Raw genomic sequence first — 26,868 nt, forward strand, 5'->3', positions numbered from 1 at the left:
CTTCCTCCTGCCTACCTGGGGATGGCTGTGACAAATCGGGCCCCTTCGGAAACAGCAGGCTACGGCATCGTGTTTGCTCGTCATCATCATCCCAGGGACACGTCGCACAGCTCATGGCGGGCACGGAAAATGAAGCACCCCCGGTGCTCCCGAAATGGAGCAGGGCTGCGTGCAGCAGGGCGAGGAGGAGCCAGGAGGAGCCCAGCACCCGGGCACCCCAAGCTCCTGAAGGGACGGGTGGCACACGCGGTGGCACTTTGCTGCAGGAGCCAGGCAGCCCCGGCACCTCACAGCCACCAGGCCACCTGCGGGGCACAGCACGGGCACCTCCTGGCACCCAAAACCCAGACCCAAGGGGGCTCCCCGGGGAGCTGGGGGAGCCCCAGGTGGTTTCCAGCCCCAACCAGAGCCCCCATCCATCCCAAATCCCCACTCCTGGATCTGGCGCCTGCATCCGGCTGAGCCCTCCGCATCCCCCCCGGAGCAGCTCCTCCAGAGACACTGCAAGAAAACCTGGGAGATAACGCATGCCTGCGACATTAGCAATTAAGGAACATTAATTATAATAATAATAATTATCACAAAATAGCATTTTTATGGCACAATATTATGCTGAAGGATTTACAACAGACTGAATCATGAAGTTCGTAATTAAAGTTATTTTAGTTTCTAATTCCGCTTTAATTTTATTCAATAAAAGATATGATAAATATACCTTAAAAAAAAATGCAGAAACCATTACTTAAGACAATTTGCCTATACAGGGATGTGTTATTGCAGCACAGAGATCCCCCGAGAAGCATCTCACACCTCGGCGAGGACGAAATGTCCGGCCCTGTGAACTACACAACAGGGTGTCCGGGCTCCAGCTCCCATCCGTGAGCCCCCGAGGATGGATTTTTAAGTCACCGTGTCTCTGCTGCTGCCCGAACAGGGGGAAATGACGAGCCTGGCATCAGTGGGGCAGGTCCCCACGGGTTGCTGGGCCCCACAGGAGTCCCGGCCATCACTATCCCATTTGTGATGTGCTGCCCGGATGGAGCGGGGACGTTTCACTTCAAGCCATGCACCTGTAAGAGCAGGTAGGAAAGAAAGGGCAAAGAAAAAGGCTCAAATCCAATCCGCCCCAGTCTTGAGCTACTTTTTCCCCTCCCTCAACTTTATTCCATCAGAAAATGGTGACTTGCTAAAGGCTTTCACAAAATAAAATAAAATAAATTAAAAAAAAACAACACCACAAACCTGCAACTGTTTTGATGAACATTCATCACCGCAGTAAGGAAAAAAAAAAAAAAAAAAAGAGACAGGAAAATTCTTTAGACATGGTTGAAGAGCCGTGTCTTGGCGGAGAAGAGCCTGCTATTTCCATTTTAAAAGGCTGTTTCATTTCCATTTTTTAAATAAACTCCACAATATTAAAGATGCCAAAAATCCGAGCAGGAAGGCTGGTGCTTACCAAGGCAGAGCGCTCCGGCTGCCCCGTACCGTGCCGCACAGGAACTTCATGGGGAAAGCCCGTCAGCCCTCTGTGCAACGAGACACATTTCAAAACCTCAGATTCTCCCCCAAAATAAACCTGCGCTTTGCTGGACCCACACCAGAGCCTGCCACCAGCTGAAGCCTCTCTGGAGCCGGAGCTGGGGCCTGGCACCGCCGGGAAGGCCGGGAGCCCCCGCTGCCGGTGACTTCATTTCTTCCTCATTAATTTAAGTGCTTCTGTACCAAGCGCTGCCCGCCGGGGCCTCCCAAACACGGCTTATCTACCTCGGTGCGGACGCAGGAAACATTACAAGCGGGTCCGGGAGCCGCTGCGTCCTGGCGCTCTGACATCCTGTAATGAGGGCTGGTTTGGGAGGCGACCAGGGCAGCCCGGATTCCCAGAAAAGCAGCGGAGCTGCTGGCAGGAGACGCTGGCACCGGCAGTCCCAGACAGAGCGGGACCCAGCGGCAGCCGGCAGGGAAGGCAGCGGTCCCCGCAAAGCAGAGCGGGGATGGTGGGCGTGCAAGCGGAGGAAGGGCAGGAGCTTTAACTAAAAGGCGCCGAAATTACTAGCAAGGCCTCTAATTGATTCTGGGAGAGTGATTTCTAAATTATATCCTGACGTGTTCACTGCAATCAATAAATGCATTAAAGAGAAGGAGGCTGCGAGCCCGCGGCTTGCGCTGCTCGCTGCTGGCCCCGCAGCGGTGCCAGGAGGGTCCCCGCAGAGGTGCAGGCTCCCCAAAATGCCTTCAGGTCACTGCAGGGCTCGCTGGCAGAGACAGAACCAGCCTGGTACTTCCCTCACCCCGCTCCCCATCTCCTGGCTAGTCCTCACAGGGCTGTAGGGCCTGGAAAAAGGAGAGGTGCGGAGCCGTCCTTCCAGCAAGCGTGTGCCAGAAATCCTGAAGAGCTCAGCTGCCTGCGTATTTTGGGGATGGCAGATTTAGGGAGGGGTTCAGCACCCTCAGGAAGGGCTTTCGTGGTGTGAAGCAGCAGCCCAGGAGTTCCCTCTCTCCATCCTCGCTTCCCTGGCAAATCCCCGCCACCCGAAGGGAGCGCTGGGAGCCGGGGAAACAAAAGCGACTACAGACACTTCAGCCTATTTATAAAAAAAGTTTACAAAACGATGAGTGAAAGACAGTTAATGATGCATAGTACAGTTAGTGCCAGGGAAAATGCTCTAAATTAAAGTCCTCAAATATGAAAAGAAGCAGCATTTAATAAGACAGTTAATGTATGTTATTTAAATGTCACTTCATTATTAAAAGTGTATATTTTTTGAGGTTTAATAACCATGTAATTGAGGCATCTTTTCTATAGTTAAACCTTGGCAAATATGTTTTTCATAATTAGCTGGTATTTATTTAACATGCAATAACCATCCCATTAAATTTAATGACTTCAATTAATAGGTACAGAGGGGCCTTTTTTAATGTCAATATGTGTTCTTAAAAGACGGCTGGCAGCGCGGCGCCACGAGGGAGCTCGGCTACCTGGGGGTGACCGGGGCACGCAGGACACCGTGGCCAGGGGTATTCATTAGCCAGGCACGCTCGTTAGCTGGGCTGTTAATGGGCACGTGGCCCCCGTCACTTGTAGCCAGGAAGGGGAACTGCGGGGCACAAGGAGGGTGATGCCAGTGGGCACCCCATGGGGACCCCAAACCTGCCAGGCACCTCCTCGCCCAGCCCTGTGGCCAGGCACGATCCCAAAGGGCAAATTTTGCCGCTGGTGGTGAAACTGGAAAGGCTCAGCCCTGTACAGCCTCGGCCAAGCCTCGCAGCCTAAATTAGCAAATAGTCCAGGGTAAATTAACTCCTTTAACAAACCATCCAGTACGGAGTTATTAACCAGCTTGTAATAAAGCCCAGCACGAGGCTGCGTGCGCTGCAATCCGTCTGGGCTCCAGGCTGTAAAAACCTATGCAATTAGGGAGGGAATCCCCCATATATCCCCCAGCCTCCATCACCCCGGCACCTCCCAGGCCCCCAGGAGCTCCCCCCAGACCCCCAAACACCTCTTCTCCATCCTTTAAGCCCCTGCAGCCCCAGTAGCACCGTGTGCTCCCTCCTGCCCAGCCCCAGTCGCTCAGGACCCCGCAGACATCCAGGTCCCGCTGCTGGCTCCCCGTGGACATCACCTGAGGACCAGGGACTGGGACTTGCCGAGTCCCTGCTAACCACAGACCTGAGCCCACCACCAGCTGCTGAAAGGCAGGCACCGAGCGCTTTTTCATTTTCTTCTTATTGCGTTTTAAACATTTGTTCAATAAGAATAAAATCAGAGGGATTAAACCTTCGCCCCACACGGGGCACCTGTCTCAAGGAAGATCAAACCGGCGGTGCAGCGCTGCGTGTGGGGAGGTCGGGATGCTGCTGGCGAGGGGGGCAGCAGCTTCCAGCACTCCAAGGGACGGTGCCAAGGGATGATGTGTCCCCAAATCTGGACTTGAAACCCACTGAGCTGCATTTTCTTCCCAACCCTGTGCTGTTGGTGCAGGTACCAGCAACCAGCCTTTCCCTGTCAGGGAGAGGGGCTGTGGTTAACCTCAGCAGGCAGGGCTTGAGCAGAGCCCGGTGTGGGGGTCCCAAAGCAACCCACTGGGAGGCAGAGTGGGGAAGGGCGCACGTCTCCCTGCCCTGCAAGCTGCGAAGCACAATCAGGAACACGGAGAGCAAAAACCCTCAGAAACCAATTACCGCCTGCGAGATGCGACATGCTAAAAATACCTCGCCTTGCTGCTCCAGAGAAGGTGCCGGGGAGCAGAGCTGTGGCAGCTGGCCCCGGGGCACCCCAAAGCCCCATGGCCAAGGGCAGCACAGCCCCTGACTGGGCTCTGTGGGGCAGCCGGCCCCACACAGAGCTGGGGGACCCCACAGCCCCCCGGTGCCCCTCAGCCAGGGATGTGATGCTGGATGCGGGCACCAGGCCGTGTCCTCCTGCGTCACCAACTGGTTAGGTCACACCAAATGGACCCGATCACTGCCTCAGTGCCTCTTTGCCCTGGGAAACCCAACAAAAACTACTTGAGGCCATTTCCAGGGCACGGCCACAACACCTCAGGCAGGGAGCGGACGGGGGAACCGCGCGTCCCCACACGGCTCCCCTCACACCCAGCGATGTCCCCTCAGCACCGTGCAAGGCAGCTGCTGCCCGCGCTCGCCTGCCCCATTCGCAGCCAAGAAGCAAGACACAGCGGTGGTCAGCAAACACCTTTTAATTACGGAATGAGTAATTAGGGATCCCGACGGCTGCCACAGGCATGGGGATCCCTCAGCACCCCCAGCTATCACCTTGACCCTGCTCCCCCCTCCTCAGGGTTGAGCCAGCACCGGGCTCCTGGTGCTAATCATAAACTAAAAGCCTGAGCGTAATTCCTCGTTTAAACTCAAAAATGCCACACGGCCTTGAGGGAAACCGAGAGATGGGGGCGAGGCGGCAGGGGCAGCGCTGCCCTTCCCCTCAGCCCCAGCCGCCGCCATTTGCGCGGCCGGGGGCGGGCACCGCGGCCTCCCCGGGGCCGTGCCCTCAGCACCGGGCCCTGCCCCTGCCTCAGGCCGGGCTCGGGACCAGGGGTGGCCGCAGGGGGCTCGGCGAGGCCCCAGCATCGCCTCAGAGCCCCGCGGAGCTCGGCCCCGGGGTCCCGGCCCACAGCCGGGGCGGCAGCGCCATCTGGTGCCGGCTGCGGGGGGCTCCCCCATCCCGCTGTAGGGGCGCAGACCCCACACATGTCACCTCTATGTCCCCACAGCCCAGCCCCGTGTCCCCATAACCCCGCTTTGGGGTACCCCAAAAACAGAGGGGCCCCAAAAGGAGCCCCCCCAGTACCCCATAATCCTCCCCCCCCGGTCAGGATGGTGGTGAGGGAGGGAGGGGGGAAGGAATCTGCCTCACAAATTACCGCTCGCACCAAATGTCCCTTCTTATCAAGACTGGACGGGTATTCAATTTTCTCTTCAAACGCCTGCCTTCTGAAATGGTAATAGAATTTCAAATCTAGGGGAAAAGGGAGGGGAAAAAAAAAAAAAAACCTGAATATGCAAGGATTAACAATGAGAGAGAGAGACAAAGGGAGAAATTATACCAAAAAAAATATAGTCGGAGCCTTTGCAGGAATTAATTAAATACAAATTTAAAGAGAAAATTAACAGTCTCATGCTTCGGAGGGGGGAGAAAAGGGATATTTTCTGAGTTTAATTAACCTTTTTTTGCCAAGAATAAAGAGGCAGGGGGAAGGGAGAGCAGAGACTCCTAATTGTTCGGGCTCGCAGGAGATGCCAGCGGGGTCGGGGGCTGCCCACGCAGGGTCAGAGCTGCGTGGGTCCGGCTCGAGCAGAGCACGTGTGGGGGCCGTGTGTGCACACACAGCTCGGCTGCTGGGCCTGAAAGGTCGCTCGGTGTGGAGAAGAGGAGGAGGAGTGGGGAAGAGCCACGGTTCCCCTGCTGCTGGGCGGCTGATGGGGGGCACAGATCCCCTCCTGGGGGCTGGGGAGCACTGGGTGGCACGGGGAGGGGGCTGGTGGCCTGGGACGGCTCCAGATCTCCGTCCCTGTGCTCCCACCGGCCCTGTTTGGAGGTCAGGTACCTGTGGTGCTTGGTGGCATCAGTCAGGGGGTAGGATGGGTGTTTCAAGCAGCTGGGTGCCAAATTAATGCCCAACGAGGGGCCCAGCCCAGTCTGCACCCAGGTGCCGCGGGGTTTTGAGCACCAGGAACCAGTGAAGCAGAAACATCACGAGGACTCATCACAGGTAACATCCTTCAGCTGCCACCCAAGGAAGTCCTGCAGCCCTACACCACCACAGGGCTCCCCACGGTGCATTCAGAGCCCCCTCCTCACCCTCTGCCCCACGACAGTACCGTCACCCATCACATACACGGGCGGTGATACCCAGGGACGCAGCAGAGCTGTTTTTCACGTGGAGGTCAGCTTTGCTAAAGCCTGGTGAGATGGAAGGAGAAATCCATCATTACCAGCCCGGCAGTTTCGGAAAGGGCAGGACAAACAGCTGGGTATCAGCGCTGGTCTGGCCCCGCCAGCACGGCACCGTCGAGGATGAACACGCGGGATGCAGATTAGCCTGGAAGCGGGACAGGGTGATTAATAAGTTAGACCCAACACTAGCACATGTCTGTTTAACAAACTTGGCTCCTTATCTGTCCAGGAATAGATTGCAAAAATATTCAAGAGTCTTCAGTGTAAATTGTTCTTAGTATAAGGATTGTTTAAATTGCAAACTGGGAATATTACAGTGAAGTGTACAAGGTATGTGGTAAATTATGTAACCAATTTGTGTAATTTATAAATTGAGTTACATAAATTAGCTACACAACATACAGCATGAATGTCAAATTGTCACAATAATAGCTCAGCATCAGATTAACTTGAGGATTAATCCAGACAGTACAAAGTCTGGATATAACAAATAAATATCAAATTGTATACCAACAGCTCAAGCTAGAACGTTATTGGCATCAATAAAACACAAACACTCAATTACTCATGGGGCAGAAAAAAAAAAAAGGGAAGCAGAGACAGCAGCAGCAGTTTGCAGAGCTATCCTCAGCCCCCGTGCACCCTGGATGTTATTTTTCCCCAAGGTAACAGACAAAGGTTTATTTCTGCCACTTCTTTTCCACAAGTACTTTCTCACCTCTCCCAAAAACTCAGACTCAGCGTGAACAAGACAGCGCTGGGCCAGGCTTGGCCCTTTTGGACACACACAGAGGCATCGTGAGATGAAAGGTTCTCCTCTTGCAGTCTGCAGGTAGAGCCCTGTTCTAACTTGAAAACCCAGAAAGGGTTTTTTTTAGAGAGGATTCATGGGGATGTGGAATAACAAGAGAAAACGTTACAGACCCCTTTATAAATTGCTTAACCAAAAATAGAAGGCTGGGTAGAAATAACTCCTCTGGACCAAAGCACAGAGAGCTGGGAGCTTTGCCTGGGGAGCCCTGGCTGACAGTGGCGGGGTTGAGCCACGTTTCCTACTTCTTGCTGCACTGCCTACATTCACAGCGAATGCTAAAGGCGTCCGAGTTTCAGAATCTTTTACCTTGTACTCTTTATTAAAATTTAATTTTCTTTCAAGTTAAGAATGGCAGAGTTCTGTCTCCCAAGATGAGCTGTGATTATATTGTCATCTACTTGCCCAGGAGTGCTGGAAGGTCTGTAGCAGTGTTAAAGCATCAACTTTCAATCCCAGGGGTGACTAGGAAGTGATCTACAGCACAGTTCCCTCTAAGCACAACTTATTACAAACCTCCTCTGCTAATAGGTGGCCTTGGTTTTCCCAGAGAGCTGTGATGGCCTGGGCCTCCCAGGCAATCGCCCAAGGTAAGCGCTGTTGGGCAGCGACCATGGTCGTGCTCAGAGGGATGATATAAGATCGACATAAAATTATGGTGGGCACCTGGGCCTCGTTTTTCTGCAAGATTCCTTGTGCTGCCAAACAAAGATTTTTAGCCAGCAGCAACAGAACCATGCTTTGAAACAACTAACCCGTTGGTCGCAAGGAAAAAGCAGATGTACCTCTCTCTCCTGATGCCACACAAGTATACTGTCACCTTGACATCAGATTCCTATAACCTATACAGATCTATCCCCATTCACTGGCTGAAAATACCCTTGAACAAAACTACTCGAGTTTTACATCAGCAAAGAGCAACACAGGACCACCCGCAGCACCCAGAGATTACGTTTTGTTCTTCGACGAGCTGAAGAACCAGACCCTGCAGTCTGAGGGTGCTTCCAAGAAGATTATCGGCTTAGACTCAAGCTGAATTTCTCTCCTCTGCCTGTTTGGACACAGACTCAACTGTGACCCTTTCCTTCAGGCTGCACAGTTCATTTTCCTGGCAAAGGGGAGGCGAGGCCAACCACTGGCGGGGTGGAACCGACAGCTGGCACTCACCTTTCTTGGCTGGGTTTCATTAGGACTGCAGGGAAAGCAGCCACCGAGCATATTAAAGGCATTACTGTGGGTATTCCATTCCCTAAACTGCCCCCCCAGCCTGGGAATGAATAGTTCAGGGGAGCAGAAGTCACTACATAAAACAATAAGAACATAGTAGGAAAATAAAGAGCTGAGCATTTTCTCATTCTTTAATTTCTTCATCTCAAAGACCCCCCCAGCACCCGATTTAGGTTTGGAATAAGCCCCCAAGTAAGCCTCAGGTTGGACAACCCAGCCCTACAAGGCTGCCAGCACCACAACAGCCTTCTGCTGTGCCCCGTCCCAGTGCCAAGATGCGATCCCTGGTGGCAAAAGGTGGCTTTGGAAACCTGTGACACACGGGGATGCCGGGCTCAGCCTACGTGCTGCGCGGGGCATCACAGCCGTGCGGCGCTGATCCACTTAATCCAATAAACGGCGGTCCAAAGAAATTATCACGAGTTGGCAATGGCACGCTGGAAGCTCAGGGGTAGAGGGAAAAACTCGCAGCACAAAGAAGGCTCGCAAAAGAAAAATAAGTAAATAAGGATTAAAGGGACTATGAAGGCTGTTTCACTGAAGCAGCCCATAAAGAGCAATTTCTCTTTCTTTTGTAAGCTTTTATTTTTGCCGATATGATTTAAGCTAAGTCCTGAACTGGCATTTCCCCCCCGGCTCGTTAAGAGCCGCAAAGCTTCGTCACAGTCACCAGCCAGGCTTCTTCAGCAGTTGAAAGGCTACTGAAGGAAAGTAAAGAATTAATTTTTAAAAAGCCACACTCGCTCACTGCTTTATCAAATGGCAAAAACTCAAATCTCTCCCTTGGTTCAGCCGCTCGGAGGGGGAATGCATGGCAGCCCTGGCAGAATTCCTGTTTACTTGTTTTATGACGGTTGTAACGAGGAACCCATTAAATTAATAGCCGTGCTTTATTTTTAATGTTATGTTTAGCTAATCCTGACTTACAGTGGCACTCCCCATTCATAGAAAATAAAAATCAAACTCGCTATGACGATGGACTCCATCACCGAGAGAATGGATACAGAAGGATGTTCAAGCAGTCGTAGGAGGGAAAAAATAACACCCTTTTCATTCTTGCTGAGGGAGTGTCACTCATGTCCCTCAGCTGGTGCCCATTATAGAAATTAGCTCAGGCAGTTCAAGAACTAAATAATACAAAACCCATCTAAAGCTGCAAGAAGAATAATTGGCAGATGGAGCCATTCCAGCACCTCGGCGAGTGCCCAGTGCCACGCGGCAGAACAGAGCCCCTCGGAGCGGGGCTCCGGGCAGCCTCACAGCACAAGAGCTGAGGGTACCCCAGCACCAGGGGTGTTCTCATTGCCTGTAGGGTTTGAGCTCTCCATTCACACACCTCAGAGCACGTATGGAGGTTAAGGATGCAATCGGTCAAGGTGTACCCAAGATCTCGCACACAGCTCCTTGCGCAGGGCTCTTGCAAGGCAGCAGCTGCCCCAGAGCAGGTGCAGCCCATGGAAACGAGTCCTTACTGCTGAAACCAGACATTTAAAAGGGCCAGCAGCAGAGAACCCAAAAGGATTCCGAGTTTCCAGTGTGATGCTCAGAAAGCCAAGGCAGAACAAGGCTTCCTAGAGCTGCTCCAAGCCCTAGGTCCTTTCCTACTCCGCAGTCTGGGTGACCCACTGTTTTTTTCAGACCTTAAACAGTGATGATAACTCTAAAAAAATATATCTGTACAGAAAATAACTGGAAACATATTTAGCTGCATGCCCCAGTTTGCTATAAATGTTAGCAGTAGGAGATGGGAGATGAAGACAACTTCCTCCACAGCTATCAACCCCCTGTTAACTCAATATTCAAGGAGGGTTTTGAAATTTAAAATTGATTTTAATGGATACATAAGGAGGTGAGCAGATCCTAAGTCTCCAAAAAAAGCCTTGTACGCCAACAGGTTTTGATCGGGCTATTGTTATTAGTAAATCTGTCCTAAAGATAGCAGAAATTGTATTTATTTCTAAACAAATTTCCTGAAAGTAAAGGAGAAGGCAAGGCAAGGGCCTAAGCTCCCCCCAAATCCCTCAGCAACAAGTCCTTCATGCTACAGCCCCCACAAAGAGCCTCGCAGGGCAGCAAGACGAGCACTATCAGCAAACATCTCATAATACTCTGCACAAAAAGGAACTGCTGGATCAAGCACAAGCTCCTCCACCGAGGGAGAGCAGGAAGAACATCTAATTTAGGCCATTTGCAAGGGGAAACCAGCTTCAGGTGCAGCTTGTTACATGGCCCGGAGGGAGCAGCTGATTTCATCTTTGACTTGGAAACTAAACTTTGTTTGCTGCTCTCCCGAGCAGGATGACAAAGGAAAGTTCTTCGCCATGTGCTTGCTGACCTGTGTAAAAAGTCTGAAAAGAGCACATGTGTCATTAAATTCAAGGCACTTTTGACATGGAGCCCTCCTGAGACCAACAGCTGCTCCGTTCGCTCCCTCCAGCTTTGCCCCAGGCTGTGCAACCACCACTCTGCCGGCGTAATTAACACCGGGGCAGGAGGCAGAGGGGCATCATTACTGCCCTGAACAAGCTCAGCACGCAGACAACTGCTGGTCCAGGCTAATCACTTCAGTCCACATCACCCTTCAGTCCCCCAGCACACGTCAGCCTAGGAGACCCGGGGAAGTGACGGGAAGCCAAGGCGCGCACAAAGAGCAGAGCGATAAGGCTGACAGATAAGGAGGTCGTGAGAATTGGTGCAGGAATATCACATCCATCCCCTCCCAGGACGATAAAAATGAAAATCTAAAACTGAAAGGGAGAGCAGGTGTGGGGCTGCGGACCCGCAGGGCTCTGAACAGCCCATCAAGGCTGCCACAAGTTTCCTGGGGTGCCGCGCCAGCTGAAAAGAGAAAAGGGTGCGACAGCTCCCTGGGGTGGCAGGAAGAGCTGCTGCAGTTGTAGGCTGTATTTTAACCAGGTGCATCTAATTACAGCAGCTGTGCGAGGCACTGGGAAGGGAGGAGAGGAGAGGCCTTGTATCCATACTGCTTCTAACCTGAAAGGAGCAAGTCACCAGGCAAACTGAAGAACGTGGTCCCGAGATGCGCAGAAGGCTGGCAATGAAGCGTTTTAAGGGCATCAGACGTAAACAATTCAGCGACAAGCTACAGACAAACACTTTTAACCAGTTTGGAAATAAAAAATAACAACAACCCGAAAGACAAATGGAAAAATTCCGCCTAGGAAAGGAGCGCACAGCACGAGATCACAGGATTCAGCAGACTATAAAATAGGAAATGAGACTTACTCTTCTCCCCCTACAGCTACACAAAACCCTCCTACATAGATTACAGACACGCTTGGCAATTGCCTTCCTCCTCCAGCCTCTCTTGGTGTGGACAAGGCAGAGTTGGTAGAAGCCTGAATGCAGAGAGGATATTAGATAAAACATCTTGCAAAGCCAAGTGTGAAATATTAACAACAGGAGGCAATGGGTTGTGTTTATATGCAAGATCACAAATTTGGTGCTTAGAGAGCCTGAGATGTCCTTGCACGCTGGAATCTCAAAGTGCTTGTTGAATGTTTCATTTAAAAAGCTACTGAAGCCGACTGGAAAATTTCTATCAGTTCTGTTATTTGCTGTATCTCCTCTAACTTTGCTGTTTGTGTTCTTTTTCCTTCCCACAACACCAAGAAATGATGCACGAATAAAAAGGTTGTTCCTTCATTCATCTGGCCAGTTTTAAAACAATTCCTACTTGTAAAGCAGGCTCTCCGAAAACCTGTGTTTTTACATGAAATTACCACAATTGTGCACGCTGCAGCTGAATTACTGGATGCACTCGTACACCCAATTACCCAATTTGCACACAGAACTGCAGAAACCAGGCAGGCAAAATGGACATGCAGCTGTTTGGCTGAATGGAGCATCGAGCCGAACTGCATCTGGCACTGGGCCGTTTGGGTTTTAGTAGGTGAAAAAGGTCACAGATATTCCTGGGCACGAAAGAGCTCCTTTTCATCCCGCACGTGCAGCACAGACAGCAGTGTGGCTCGCTGCCCGTACCCTACCTCAAACTTGCCTTGGAGGGAACTGCCTCCAATTCAGCTCCTACAAAAGCCTCAGCCCGTGCTTATCCTTGTTGTCCAAGCTTCCCATTAGTGCCAACTGCGACGGGGGCTGTGTCATAAGGACATCTATTCAACACCGGCCACCAGGCTCCAGGAATAATGATCTCTGCTGCTCTGGAATGTAACTGACACCTGCTGTCACAATCCTGCATGGAAAAAAAATAATAATGCTCTGGATAGCCAACAGGCAGTCAAGGAGAAACGGAAGGAGAGGGAGCCTAAGAGCAGATGCGGGGCTTCTTCCTTCTTTGCAAGGGCCTCGGTAATACGGTAGCAGAGAAAAAAAAAAAAAAGAGTAAGAATAGTAGCAGGGGGAAAAAAAAAGAGTAAGAATAGTAGCAGGGAAAAAAGAAATACACTCAAAGCTGTACTACCTGTAGATTTTTCACTCAGGTGGCTTCTGAGGCTCTGCAAATTGAGCTTCATCTTTGGCAGTTTCCTATTGACATCTCTCCTCATCATTTTTTTTTCCCCGAGGCTCAGATATTCAAGCTGATGATCAGGGCAACAGCAGCAACAAATCCACTCATGGGCCCTATGCAACACCAAAGGAAGGGGCTGTCTGGAAGGCAGACGAGACTGCAATCCCCACAGCACAGGATCACCAGGAGGTTTGCAGACTTTCATCAGAGAGTATCCAAAATCAAACCTAGCGTGGCCAGACAGATTTTCCAACTCTAAGGCTACACGATGAACCAACTTCTGGCCTCAGAGGCTATCAGAGACCAAGGGTTAGGCAAGCCAGTACTGAAGGGGGATGATGTGCAAGAGGTGTATTTTCAACTAATAATCGAGCAGTCTCTCGTCTGGAGGTGCTGGATGGCCTGAGAGTGCCTCTCTGTCCTTGTTGGGCTGCAAAACAGCCGCAGAGCACCTGGCCAACATTAGCTGGAGATGTTACATTTATGATTTTATGGCTGATTTTTTTTTCCCCTACCCTCTATCAATTGAGTTCACTGTCTGAACGATCACATCTGTTTATGTTCCACAGACACCTGCATATCTTGAGATGACAGCAACTCCCTGAATGCTGTAATCAGTTATTTCTCAACAGAGGAATTGCCAATTTGGTAAATAAAGCTCATTATAAAAGAACATGGAAATGTATTACAGTTGCCTAACAGAGAAAATTGTCCAGCGCCGCCACATAATCAGCCCTGGCATCATAGTCCCCCCCAATTTAGGGCAGCTGAAATAATGACATGCAAATAACTCATGCCAAAGCAACACTGGATGGGGGCAAGAGGAAAATGAGGAAGAGACAAAATAGGTATTTTTCTTTTCAGACCAACAATAATTTAAAATCTAGTCAGCGACAGGCCTTGCTGCTCCAAATTTCCACACGCGGTGTCAGAAGTCCTGCGGCTCTGCAGAACCTGACTATGGCAAGCGGATCCAAAAGCCAGCACGGCAGCCACAGCAGCAGCCCACCCAACGCTGCTACAAACAGGTGTGAGCGTACAAAGTGTCCTACTTTGGTTTGGAAACTTCTCTTTCTTCCTCCGGGGACAGCAAGTTTGACCTGCACGGTGATAAAAAGCTGGAGTTTTTGCAAGATCTGAGACTAACAACGAGCCACGGGTAGGCAAACACTTCTGAGGGAGGAGAGAGCATCAACGATCCATAAGAAGGAAAGGAATTTCGTTGCTTTAATGAAGAGATGAAGCTCTAAGTTCATGCCTAAAGGAAAGAGACGAAGCAGGGAAAACAGTTTTCAGCCCCCCTCATTCATTAATCATCCTCCATCCATCCATCCTCATAAACACTGCCCTAAACTCTGACATGACCTCCAAAATTTCACGTTCACACTTCAGAGTCTGTCAGCTACAGTCAAGGAGGACACGAGCAGCAAACTGCCAAATGGAGGAGAGGCCACAGCCAGAGAAAGGGGATGAAGTTACCAAGCTAGACCTGCTCCCCTGTTTTGCTGACAGGTCTTCAGCAAATCTGTTGCACCTACTTCTTGGGGGATGAGATGTCAGACACACAGCTCCCAAGGCTCCACAAGGAGGGCACAAAACCAGCACGAGGCTGAAAGGGATGGCGTTTCGTGGCAGACAAAGGAGCTGTGCACAAGAGCTGGTGCAAAGAAAGATAACCAGGGCCCTGCATTCAGCAGGAAAAGGGTTTTTCAGTATGATTCACCAACACCAGCCAGGACTTTGCACTCTTCCAAGTACTTTCAAATAAGCCAAACTCATTCAGCCTGAGACCAAAACGAACGAGTTCTGTGATTTATAAACTACGACTGGAAATACTTCTATTCCCCACACTTGGTGGGAGTTTTTGTTGGCACAGGTAGGAGGCAGAAAATGGCAATCTGCAAACTCATGGGACTGAAAGCATCTCACAGCACGCAGTGACCATTAAACACTTTATTGTTTAGGAGGGAACCTTGGAAGGGAAGGAACGAGCCTGCTGGTGTAACCAATGGGAGCATGCTAGGAACAGTTAATCCCAACAGGCTAGTCAGGGTTATTTCCAAGTACTTCAGACCCTTTTTTTCTGGAGCAAATGGACAAAGATAACAGCTCTTGAAACTCAGACACGGGTTGGTGAAACAAAAGCTAGCACAGGGTGAACTAGGCCTGTGCAGGGCAAACCTCCAAGCTACAAGCTGTGCTGGGGTCAAGACAACTTTTTGCATTGTATTACAATAAAAAAAAGGAAGCAGTAGTGTTCCCCTCTCCCAGGACCCTCCTCCCAACTCCAGAAGCATCCACCGAGACCAATACATGCAGGCAATCAGAAGAGGAATCACGTCGTTGTCTTGGACCGCAAAGGGCAGAAGGCACCAGATTTGGTCAGCGTCTATCCAGAAGGGTGCTGGGCCTTCCAAAGGCGTCTGTGGTCCCTGTCCTCTGCTCCTTGGCGGCTGACGTTTACCCAGAGTTAACTAACAGCTCCTGGAAGGAAAAGGAGACAAAGGAACAGGCAGCAAGTTAGCTATGCGGCTGTTGACCTTGGCCTGCTTCTTTCAGGAACAAAGGAGCGATGCTGGCTGGGGTGAGACCCCAGAGAATCCCTCAGAAAATGTATCAAGTATTGCCTTCTGCAAAGCACAGTAAGACACTCGGGGACAGAGGACTGCAGAAGCAAGAGAGCAGGTCATGATATCAAAGACAAGACTGATCCTGTGAACTAGAATATATGGTCAGTTGTAAATGATTGGGACTTATAAATCTGATGGCCTGCAGGAGGAAAGGCTGCAGGTTCTGCTAAGCGGTAGGAGGAAGCAGAGCTCTAAGTCCCAGCCCCAGCAAGACACGGGAGCACTTTGATTAGCTGCTGCCAAATGTGCACACACCTCTCATACCATTTTGTAAATGATACATCCTCAGATCCTCAGATCATCCTGCAAGTATGTGCTCATGAGCTGTGGCCTTTGTGGGGGTAGAAGCAAGAGGCTTTAGACCTTTTGAGATGGAGGTTGCAGAGCTAGCTGTGCTCTCTTCCTATTTTATCTTCTCATTCCTAAAAATTCAAAGAAATAATCCAATAGCCCCATCACCTGTGGACGTGCACACACGTGGCATCAGCTGTAACACCTCTCCCCACTGGGGATCTGTGGTATTGACGTTGGACCCTACCTCAAAGCCCAGGTAATCAGCTCTTGTGGGGCAGCACCGACACCTCTGTGACAACGACACTAAGAGCAGAACCGCGTGGGGTGATCCCACCAGCTTGCTACCTTCTTCTCATGCTCTGGCTAGGTATGCTTCCAAAACAGGAGGCAGAGAGCACCTACCCACATTTAGAGGACCTTGCTAAAGCCAACTACAGTCAGACAACCGCAGTTAGCTGCAGGAGATTTCGTCACCCAGCTGCCTAGGGCTGGACTGGTGCTCCTTCTACTCCTTGTGTAACAAGACTTTCTTAGGAAAGAGGCCGTGCTTCCTTGAAAGTGCATCAGAAAGGAGAACATCACAGATTAATGCTGCTACCACACTCGGCAGAAGGTGATGGTGTCATCTGGGCTACGTGTGCACAGCAGGCTGATATTCAGTGCCCTACGCCTGCAGAGTCAGCGCATTCAGCCCACACTGACCATGCATCTCCACAGACAGCCCCGTCTCTAATAACAATGAACTGGAAAGGCTTCAAAGGATTTGAGAATTAAGAGAAAATTGTTTGCCAAATTATTTAGACAAAGCTTATCCAGAAATCTGACAAATGAACCATCAATATTACTCGACTGACTCTAATTTCCCAGGTAATTTTTCTCATCATTACTGACTTACAAGTTTTGCACAGAGCAATACATTTTAAAAACTCCAACAGCATTCAGACAAATTGTAATGAGCAAAGCAGCAACAACTCACAATCAATTCTGCAATACAGTAATTTGCTGCATTCACACTGTAACACTTCAGTTAAGTGTCAAGGAACGCTACATTTTGTGACAAAGCCACTGATGTGGCCACTCCGCCGTTAACCCTTACAGAAGGCAATAAAGCCTTTTATTTCAGGCAATTTAAAAAAAGAAAAAGAAAAAGAAAAAGCACAGTTACACAATTTCATGTTCTTAATCATAACTACATTCTTCTATGTGTTTCAGGAGAAAACGCGAAGAGCCAGCACTTAACCTCAATCAATTCTTTCCAGCCCAGCCCATCCACGTACTGGGGACACGTCCAGCTGGAGGCTCGCAAGCGCTCCTCCTGCAGGAACACCAGGCTCCGTCTCACTGGGGATGACTAAGCTTTCTGCAAACCTTTCGCACAGTGAGCGCTGGCCCCAGAGCTGATGAGATGGCAGACAGGCGAGACACCAATTTCCTGCCGTGCAGCTCGCACCAAGGGAAGTTTCTGTGAGCGAAGGATGCAGGTAACGATACCGTCAATCAGCCCGCGCCGATCCCAGTAGCGGCCAGATCCAACTGCCTCCAAGCCCAACCTGTGCTGGATGAAGTGAGTGATGAATTTCCCTTCCCTCCTCGGGGCAGGGTGCTCGGGGAGGTTGGCACTTCTCGGGGACTGGAGCTAACAACGTGGGGGCCAAAGGCAGAGAGAGCAGAGGTCTCCTCTGCCAGCCACCGCCGAGTGTCGCACAGCTGCTGCATGCTGCACGGAGGAAGCTCTGAAGGCCTCGTGGTCTGTTAGCACATCGTATAAGAATATGCTCGTTACCATATGCACATCATTGTTTTCACTGTTCCTGGGCCATCAGTTCATAAACCTGTGGCTTACTGCTGAAAAGCACGGTGGCTCTGATTTCATGCCTCGCACGCTGCGTAGGAGGACGCCACAGCTCCAAGACCAGAACAACTCCTCGCTCAGCCAGCTGTTTACACGTGTTTCATTTCCAGCTGGCTCTGCAACCACGCTGAGATGGATTCCGTGCCCCTTGGTTCCCTTCCAACCTGGAACCCTCCGTGCAAGATGCCACCGGACTGCCACAACACCTACCTTGGGCAGGAGGAGCCCAGAAAGGGAAGGAGAAGCCGTTCCTCCACCACACGCCCTTATCTTTAGGTCTGCACCAAGTTGCGCATGCAGCAAGCCCAGGCAGTTTGCAACCAGGAGCTGTTCCCACACAGCGGGATGCTCCCAATCAATCGAGTCGAGGCTCAGCCTGAAGTTGAGAGATGCATCACACAGCTGCCCCACAGCTGGCAGCTAGCTGGCTCTGCTGCAGCCTCAGAAAGCCTTGGAGAGTGCCCTGTGCTCAGCGATGAGAGGGGACGCTGCCCTTGCACAGGGAGGACTGATAATTTTTCATGCTGCTGCCAACACAACGCCAGGCAGAGCCCAGGTTCCAGGCGTGAGGAACTCCAGCGCCTCTACACACAAGAGCTGTGTCCGTGCAAAGGGGATCGAGGCGATTTGTCACGCTGCTCAGCCCCACAGCCAGTCCAGCTGGAGGGCAGGCAGCGACCTCCTCCACGCCTCTCCTGGCAAGCAGGAACCCGAGGCACCAGTCCACGCTCCTCCACCCCTCTGAGATCCTGGTTTTGAACTGACCACGGTCGGAGCTGGCATGCGCAGCAGCTGAGGGGAAGCCAGTAGCTTCCCAGTGCTGGTTCCAGCTGAGTGAGGAGGAAGGGTCAGGCTCAGAAAGCACATCTGCTCCACATTTCTTGTTTCCCTGAGAAGGGAGCCCAGTCAAAGCCCAGCACTGTGCTTCTCCCACAAGGGACAGCAGCAGCCTCAGGGCCAGCGAGCCTCAGCAAGAAGATTTGTCAATGCAGCACTCTCGTGTTCCTCCTCCTTTGCTGTCAGCCTGCGTCCCAGCGCCACAGCTCGGGCTGCCCGGTGTCCTCTCCACCTTGCCCTGTGCCTTGGCTCTCGGCCTCGCCTGCCAGGGAAGGAACCTTCCTCCCCGAAAGCCAGGCCTCGAAGAGCCTTCTCCCCCTGGGCTCTCCAGGATGCTGTTTGCCAAGCCTCAGCTGTATTTATTTACTCAGCCTTCAGGCTCACAGGGGCAAACTCTGCAGGTTTCCTCCAGCGAACACGGCGCCTTTGCTCTGATGCTCCTTCAGGCGGTCACACCAGGGCGCTCGCACATACGGGCTCTGCGGAGCTACGAGGAAATCAGAAGGCAGATCCCCATGATTAATGACGCCGTGCACTCGGGGTGTCAGTGACAAAGTAGAAATTAATCTCCACAGCTCCCAGCGCTGCACCGTGCGCAGGGAGCTTTCTCCAAACCAGAACACCCGTTGGCACGCGGCTTCAGGAACACGACCGCCCGACTTCTGCACCTCTGTTAGTCTGGGAAGAGGCACTAACAAAGTACCACAGTCCTCACCTGTCCTAAGGCGGGTGTTCAAGGCCTTTCAGCTGGGGAAGGCATTTGTTGTGTGGCTATTAGCGCCCCGACGCCTTGCAAGGGACATTTGAGTCACTTTGCGGTGATGGATGCTGGAGGTATTTTTTGGTTATGTGCAATTTGTCCTGTTGCACGCAGGGTACTGGCCATTTTGCAGAGCAGCTGTGCTGACGGATGGATCCCAGCCCTTCCCTGCCATGTAGCTCTCGCGCACAGAAGCCGCTCCGTCTCCCTCATCCTTCAAGAGCCCAACACTTGCTGTCCTTGGGCTTGGAAAACGAAGGGGCAGCAGGACGCCAGGCAGCAACAAAAAGCATTAATTCAAAAAGCTATGAAGAGAGTTTTGTTTTCCCTCTTCTCTGTGCTGGTGTTAATGGCTTTGCACAGCAGAGAAGTTCACCCCGTGACTTCTTGGCTGCTTCCCCAGATGGTGCCTCCAAAGCCAGCCCACCGGCGGAGAGGGCGCCTTCCAAAACGCTTGCAGGACGCGCTGTCACAACGCCCCGGGGTGCTTCCACATGCAAGTCCCCCGGTCCAAATACCTCACAACCAAGAAAGAGAAGCAGTTTTGCTGGTCGCCTTCCCCCTCCTCGTTCTCTCTTGACTCATGGAGCCGCCACGCTGTTTGCTTTGCCCTGCCCTGACGCCTCCCATCGCTTTGCATTGCCGCATCGCAAGTTATTTACTAGCGCGGCTCGTCCCTGGCAGTTCGGAGACTCACCTGTTTGTTCACGCATTATAACATCGATTTCCTCCAGCCGATTGTTCCGATCGTTGTTCTAACTCGGAGAGAGCTCCCGTCATTAGCCTTGCTTAACGGGAAATGTTTTGCCACCAACCGAGCAGCTCGGCAGTCACCAGGCTGCAGGAAAAATCAGCCCAGCCGGGGGCTGCACCTCCCCGCTGCGCCGCGAGCCCCGGCCCTCGCAGCGGGGAGCGGGGAAGGCAACGCTCAGCTCTTTTGATTTTGGACACGTGCTGGAAAATAGCGGGGCCAGGAGGAACAAACAGCCTTCTGCGGAGGGTCACCACTGAAAGGACGGCTGTTAATTAATCAGCGTACAAACCGAGGACGGGTTTTTGTTCGATCGGTGTTAATTGCGTTTAATCTCGTTCTCACCGTTAAGAAAAGCCACCGGGCCGGGCTCATGTTGCCGGCGCCTGCCCTGAGGATTCCACCCACGCTCGGGAGGCGAGGCAGGAGGAGAAAAGCAATGGCAAGAAGGGAAATAACCCTTCCTCGCCCCTTCTGCATCGCTGCACAACTCCATCGGGGCTGTTCCATTATTTAAACAATTTTTGTTTTCCAATAAAATTACACAGGAGCTCAAAGGATGAGAATCAGCCATGGAGCATTTCACTGCTTGTTGTTCTTGCTCTCCTGGGTACTGGCTCAGAGCTTGGCTAACCCGCACAGCCCTGGCTATCCGGCCTCTGTAAAGGATTGAAATTAAGAAAATCACTTCTGTGAAGCGGTGCCTGCTTTTCGGGGCCGGGCTGATCCCAGCAGACCTGCCCATGCCCCTCCGAAGGATGTGCAGCTGCTGACTGCCACGGCTGTCAGCTCAGCCACAGCATCCCTCCTCTGCTTGCTGCCGCCCACAGCTCCACCGCGTGCCGAAGGATGTCGAACTCTGCCTTCCACGAAAACACGAAGCGGTATTTGCTACTGAACAACCTCTGAGCTCATTTGCCTCGTAACTCAGGGCACGTTTGAAGCCTGAACGTCCGAGGCAAACCAGCAGCACATGCACAAGCAGCTTGGCTTTGATTTCGGGACAGGACCCTGTGCACAGCTGCCTGCTCGGGAAGGGAGAGGACCCGCTCCCACCTGCAGGAGCCCGGCCTCGGGGCACGGGGACAGCTCATGCACAGCACGGGGAGCCCGGGGTGGCAGATTGCACACCTACCCTCTTATTGCTTCTGCGAGGGCCTTGCATTTTTCCAAATCAGTCTCAAGAACAATAACAATCGAGGCTGGGCACCGTCTGCGCCTTTCCCCCGCGGCAGCCCAGCACTTGCCCAAGCCGGTGCTGCAGTTGATCAGATTTCCTTTATCCCTCGACGAGCGTTAGTCCCATCGCCTCTCGCCGCATAAAGAGGACGTAGCACAAGTGCCGGGAAGGACTAGCTGAGTTTTAAGTGGTCTGAAATGGCTCTACTAGACTTGGTCAAGATTGCTTTAAAATCATTTCCCTTTAGGATGGCGACCCTCTCTCTTTACAGCCGGCATAACGATTCTGCCTCGGGGGTGGTAATTACATCCCGCTGTCTATCCCCATCAGAAGTGCACACTGCCAGCACAATACCACGCTTCTGCAATGAGCTGAGGAACAGGAATGCATGGGGAAAGGGAGATAACCCTGGGCACCCCTCTGCTCCACAGCCGGAGGCACCCCTCGCGTTTTGCAAGCTCAAGGATTAGCCCCCGGGAGGGAGGAAGGGCTCCAGGATACGGAGCGCGTTTCCAAAGCGGAACAACGGGAACTTGTACAAATCCAGCTCTGGTTTTGTAAGAATTAAAATGAACTTCACCCAACTGTGAACATCCGTTGCCAGAGCCAAAAGGAATGGAAAACCACTCACTGATGCAACAGAATTTCATTATTTCAAACCCTACGCCCGACGTAGCCAAAAATTAAGGACAGGCAACAGTAGCGTCGTTGCTGGGGACAATTGGCTGCAGGATTTTGACTGCAGAGCTGCCAAGCTGTGCCCTGAGCAATGAAATACAATGAAACAGCATACACAAAAAAAGGCACCTTCCCCCTACTCATTCCTGCTCTTGCCACCAAGCCCCAGGATAACCAGGGGGAAAATAAAAGGAAAAAAATAATCCCAGAAAACAAGAGACTTTGGATTAAGTTGTATAAATGACCTGTTACCTCCTATCAGGGGGAAAAAAGAGATGCAATAAATACCTGCAAAGCCATTCCAGTGCTTCAGATTGAATGAATTCCAGAAATGGAAAGTACATGATGCAAGATGTACAAAACAAGGTGCCAGGAAAGTGCAGGAATTTGAATCAAGCTAGCAAATGATCCCAGCAGACTACTGAGGAAAATTAATAGAGAGAAAGTGCAGAGAAAGGATACGGTAACAACACTGACTGATGAACACTGCTGTTAGGACGTGTAAATTCAGAATGTCAGACTTGTCTCTACTTCAGTCCTAGAACAAAAACAGCAAATCCTTCCAAAGAGCCTTGGAAGTACAGAAGTCGGATACGCCAAGCCTCATTTCAGGACAGGTTTCCCCCCTACATCCCTCAAGATTGAAGTTTGTGACTTTAATTACTCCTGGAACATTGTGTACGCAGGGATTCAACGCAGGGATTACTGGCAGGATCCTTGTTATGAGCACCACTTCTCAAACAAATTACACTTCACTGGATGTCGGTAACACACACAAGAAAACAAATTAGGTGAAGGCAGCAGGACAGCAAGATACGGATCTGGTGCAAGGAAATTTCACAAGGTCACCCAGAAAAATAAATGCACTTTGAACACAAACTCATACAACAACGTTTCTAATCCCAGAGTGCATTAAAGCTTCGTGTGCCCCAGACACCATACATCTTCGACACACTGGTGGCTCCGTGCAAGTCTGAGACAAAGCGCAGCTCAGACGTGATTTCTTGTGAAGAAATGCCTCCAGGACAAGAGGGAAAAAAAGAAAAGGAAAAGAGAGAGACAGAGACAGAAAGAGCAACCCTGTTTGTCCTCTGAAAGCCTAGGGTTCACCCCCCTCATCTCCTGCCTCTCACTTGTCACAATGAACACACCGCTGGGAGAAGAGGATGGCCTTTGGCTTGGAGGCAGTGAGAGCAGCTCCTTCTCTGCTGGACCTGCACGAGCTGATCCCAGCTTCACGTGCTGTGTTTTGCATTTCCAGATCTCGCCCTGGAACAGCCTGCCACCTTGCACTGGTTCCACTGAGCACGTCTTATCTCCGGGGATTTTCATGAACACGAAAGCAGAGGCCAGGCCAGTCCTTGGGCCGAGGCACAAAGAGCTGCTGAGAACAGCTCCCAGCCCTCAGCTGTGGCACCGCGCCTCCTCGATGGGAACTGGAGTGTTTGTTCAGTTCTCCCAGGAATTTCACCTGCCACTTGTGAGTGCCACCAAACCTTGCAGTTGTCCCTCGAGCTGCAGCAAGATAATCTCTGCCTGGAGGGCGTGAGCGGGAGTCTTGGGCTCTGCTGTCAGGCTTGTCCCAGCAGCTGTAGGTAAATCCCCATCTGAATTTCTCTTCCTGTACGTACATGTAAGAGCAATGCTACTTACCAACCACACAAGTGTGCAATAACACGAGCAGAAGATGCTAAAGAAACGGGAAATGAAAGAATGAAAGGAAATCACACCGTTGAGGGATTGATCCCCTCTGTACAATTTGCACTGCGGTTTCAGAGGAAATCTAGTGCTTTAACTTGGCCCTTCCTACCTTCCTTTAGAAGGTTCCTGCACTGGATAAAGCGATTTCCTCTCCATGTCAAGGGGAGCAAGTCCACATCCACTCAGCCCTGTCTACTCCAGCTTCATACACCAAGCACGGCGAGGCAGGCAGAGATGACTTCTGCCGATACCCTTTTTCTGTGTCTAATTCTATTTCTGCTCAGCGATACAGTGAAATTCCACGCAGAAATATTATGAGCTTGACTGGCTTTATTTGTTTAACAGTTCACATTTTCATTAAGCTGTTGCTACTCGGCAGCCAGTAATTTTATTTGTGTGATAGCCATATTCATCTCGCCCGTATGGGTGTGGGCGTCGCTCTCCTTTTCTTCTGGCAGAAGAGACAAAAATCAGCTGTGATGGAGCAGGGGGAGGACTGCGACTTCACACACCTGTTGGCACGTGGCTGTGGGTCACAGCTTCTGCTTGGTTTTGGGCCACAGTAAAGAGACTGCAGGTAAATTAATTAAATAAATAAATGCAGAGGGAGCCTTCCTCAGCTGTCCAGGTACAAACCCAGAAACTGAAATAGTTTTGAGCAGATTCAGCCCCCTTGACTCACCATTGCAACCAGCTGAGTGTTGCTGACCAGGCATTTATGCTATCCGAGTATCAGATTTTTGAGAATTAATTATATGCCTAGCTCTTGGCAATCCTTAAATATCTTGAAATACCTGGTTGCAGGAGCTGCAAGATCTGTGTAGATCCCAAGGAAGAAAAATCTGGTTGTTTGACCTGCACCGATTTGACAATCCTGCACCAAGCTCAGGCAACCAGAGAGAAAACCAAGAGACGTCCTGGGATGTTAACGACCTGCGCTGAGACAGCCAGATGACTCAACCACACCTCTAGACAGAGATATCAGAAGTCACTCAATAACCCGAAATATTTCACCCTGCCACTCCCCTTTTACAACACCACACCAAGGAGCCCAGACGTGCGTGCGCCATCCCCGCTGCCAGGGCACAGGGCAGAGGATCCGCGGGCCAGGCAGGCGGGCGCTCCGCCGGGCACGGCGTGCGAACAGGACTGGAGAGGATGTGGACAGATTTAAGGGCCGTGGAGACACGCAGCCGTGCCATTACCTGCGGGTGCCCAACCACAGGCACACCCGGCAGCAGCACGCACGACGCCTTGAGCGCAGGAGCCATCCCCGCCAGGATTTCTGCAGGATGGATTTGCTCTGAGCAACTGCCCACCGGCGTCCCACAGTGCTGACGTGGTTAAGAGGAGTGCAGATAAGATGCCCCACGACCTTACGCACGGATCTGAGCAAACAAAGGGGGAATGGCGAAGGCTGGGAGCCGCGTCTCTATTTCCCAATCAATGTCTCCCCACACAGAATCCCAAACCCTTCTTTCAACATCAAAATCCTTTCCCAAGTGATAAACAAGCTCAGCGTTTCTCTAGCTCCTTCCTGCCCCTTTCCCTCCTCAGAAGGTGCCCTGGTAGAATGCCAGATGCTGGGAAAAAAAAAAAACAAAACACAAAAGCCTCCTAAATAATTATCTCCCCATCTTCTCCGCTCCAGATTTATAGTCCTGCATCTGCGTCAGGACAGAGACCTGCTTCCATCTGTCTAAAACACATCCTTTACAAACAGGACCTGAGGTGGAATGTTTAACCGGAGCTTTTTACAACGTATTAAGAAACTGGAAAAGAAAATGACAGTTTCTGAGTGTTCTGCTTGCTTGTCTTCTGGACACCGCTCAAGTGGAGGGGGAGAATTTTTATTTTTTTTTCCCTTTATGACAAATGATGCCAGGCCCATCCTGTAAGTTCCCTCACCGTGCAGCGTGTCTGTTCATGATAGATACCGGCACAGCTGCTTAGGTGTCGATTTATCTGCTAGAAAAGTATTGTCTGCTTGGAACTAACTCATCCTAAAAGAGTAGCCCCAGAGGGGGAAGAGAGAAAAAGGAGGGGGGAAGAGAGACGAGGAGCTGTCAGCTGGGAATATGGCCATGCTTCTGCTGCAAAGGATTTGGCAAAAAGCAGGCATCACATTTAGTTTTAGCTTCATCCTCTCTTCCCACCTCCTAGGCCATTCTTTTCTAGTGTCACTCAGCACCTCTTTCCACCCTCTTCCCACAAAGGCCTTACCATTAACATGCGTTTCGGTTCATACTTGCAACCTGTGCAAACAAAAAGCCCACAGCTTTCTTCCACGGGTCCGTGCCAGCGCAGCGCAACTCTCAGGTCCCAACCTGAACGGTTCAGAGCTTAAGACAAGTCGTGCTTAAAAGAAAATTAAAAACAAAACCAAACAAAGGAAGTAGAAGGAGATAAAGGGACAAAAAGAGAGAAGGAAAAAAATGCCCTGCAATCACAGGGTATTTATATTTTGTGTTTAAAGAGATTTAAAGCAGGAACTTCGCAATTTTCTGCAAGCAGGATTAGAACAGAACCACCTCAAACCCTTCACCCTGCTGCAGAGCCCTCTGAGCTGAGCTGCATCCCCCCCAAACACCCAGTACAGGAAGAAGCTCACAAATCCCTGTGCCCTAAGTAACTTCACATTACTTTGGGAGAAACAGAGGCAGGGACAGATTCGTTAATCCAAGTAAAGGACTCTGTGGAGCAGCCTGGCTTGCTGAATCCCCACATAACAAACAGCATTCGGTAATCCCAGGGCCCAGCAACTTCCATGCCACCCTGCCTGGCAGGAGGCAAAGCAAGAAACATGAACAGAAGAGAATGTTTTTAGAAAGGAAAACCTATGGTCATTAACCACAGCTGGTAAGCAAGTGATCCTATTAAAATGTGTTTCATTACATCAAGCCTTAAGATACCTACCACCACTTCACTCGCTCCATCATCAGTCAAAGACCAAGGTCACATCTGTGGGCCCTGCTGAGCAGCAGGCAGCTCCAAAACCTGTCTGAAAAGGTGGGCACATCTTCCAGTGGCTCCACACTGCCAGGTTTAGCCTGCTGGTGATGCCAAGCGAGCACGGTTAGAGCTGGTGCTGATATCTCATGGCCACTCTGCAGCCTCTGCATTTCTGGAGGATGCTCCCACAGGCTGGCCCTCTGCCCCTGGTTTACTGAACACAGCTTCCACGTGTGTGCTGAGGGAAGCTGGGTCTTTTAAAGCTGTTCAGGTAGATATACGTGC

The 26,868-nt window shown here is 51.2% G+C and overlaps 1 protein-coding gene across 2 annotated transcripts in view; it reads right to left on the reverse strand.

Moving 5' to 3' along the window:
- Positions 1–651: 651 nt before the first annotated feature.
- Positions 652–26,868, reverse strand: part of CHCHD6 (coiled-coil-helix-coiled-coil-helix domain containing 6) — a 122,617-nt gene continuing 96,400 nt past the window's right edge. Inside the window, exon 9 of one of the 2 annotated variants that reach the window (XM_068694115.1) lies at positions 652–1,070. In XM_068694115.1, coding sequence (XP_068550216.1) covers positions 1,053–1,070 — 18 coding nt within the window. In that variant the 3' untranslated portion in view covers positions 652–1,052. Of the gene's footprint in view, positions 1,071–14,886; positions 15,433–26,868 lie in introns of those variants that run through there. The other variant, XM_068694113.1, reaches the window with a different exon arrangement.

Source organism: Anas acuta, chromosome 11, assembly GCF_963932015.1.
Source record: "Anas acuta chromosome 11, bAnaAcu1.1, whole genome shotgun sequence".
Taxonomy (NCBI): Eukaryota; Metazoa; Chordata; class Aves; order Anseriformes; family Anatidae; genus Anas; species Anas acuta.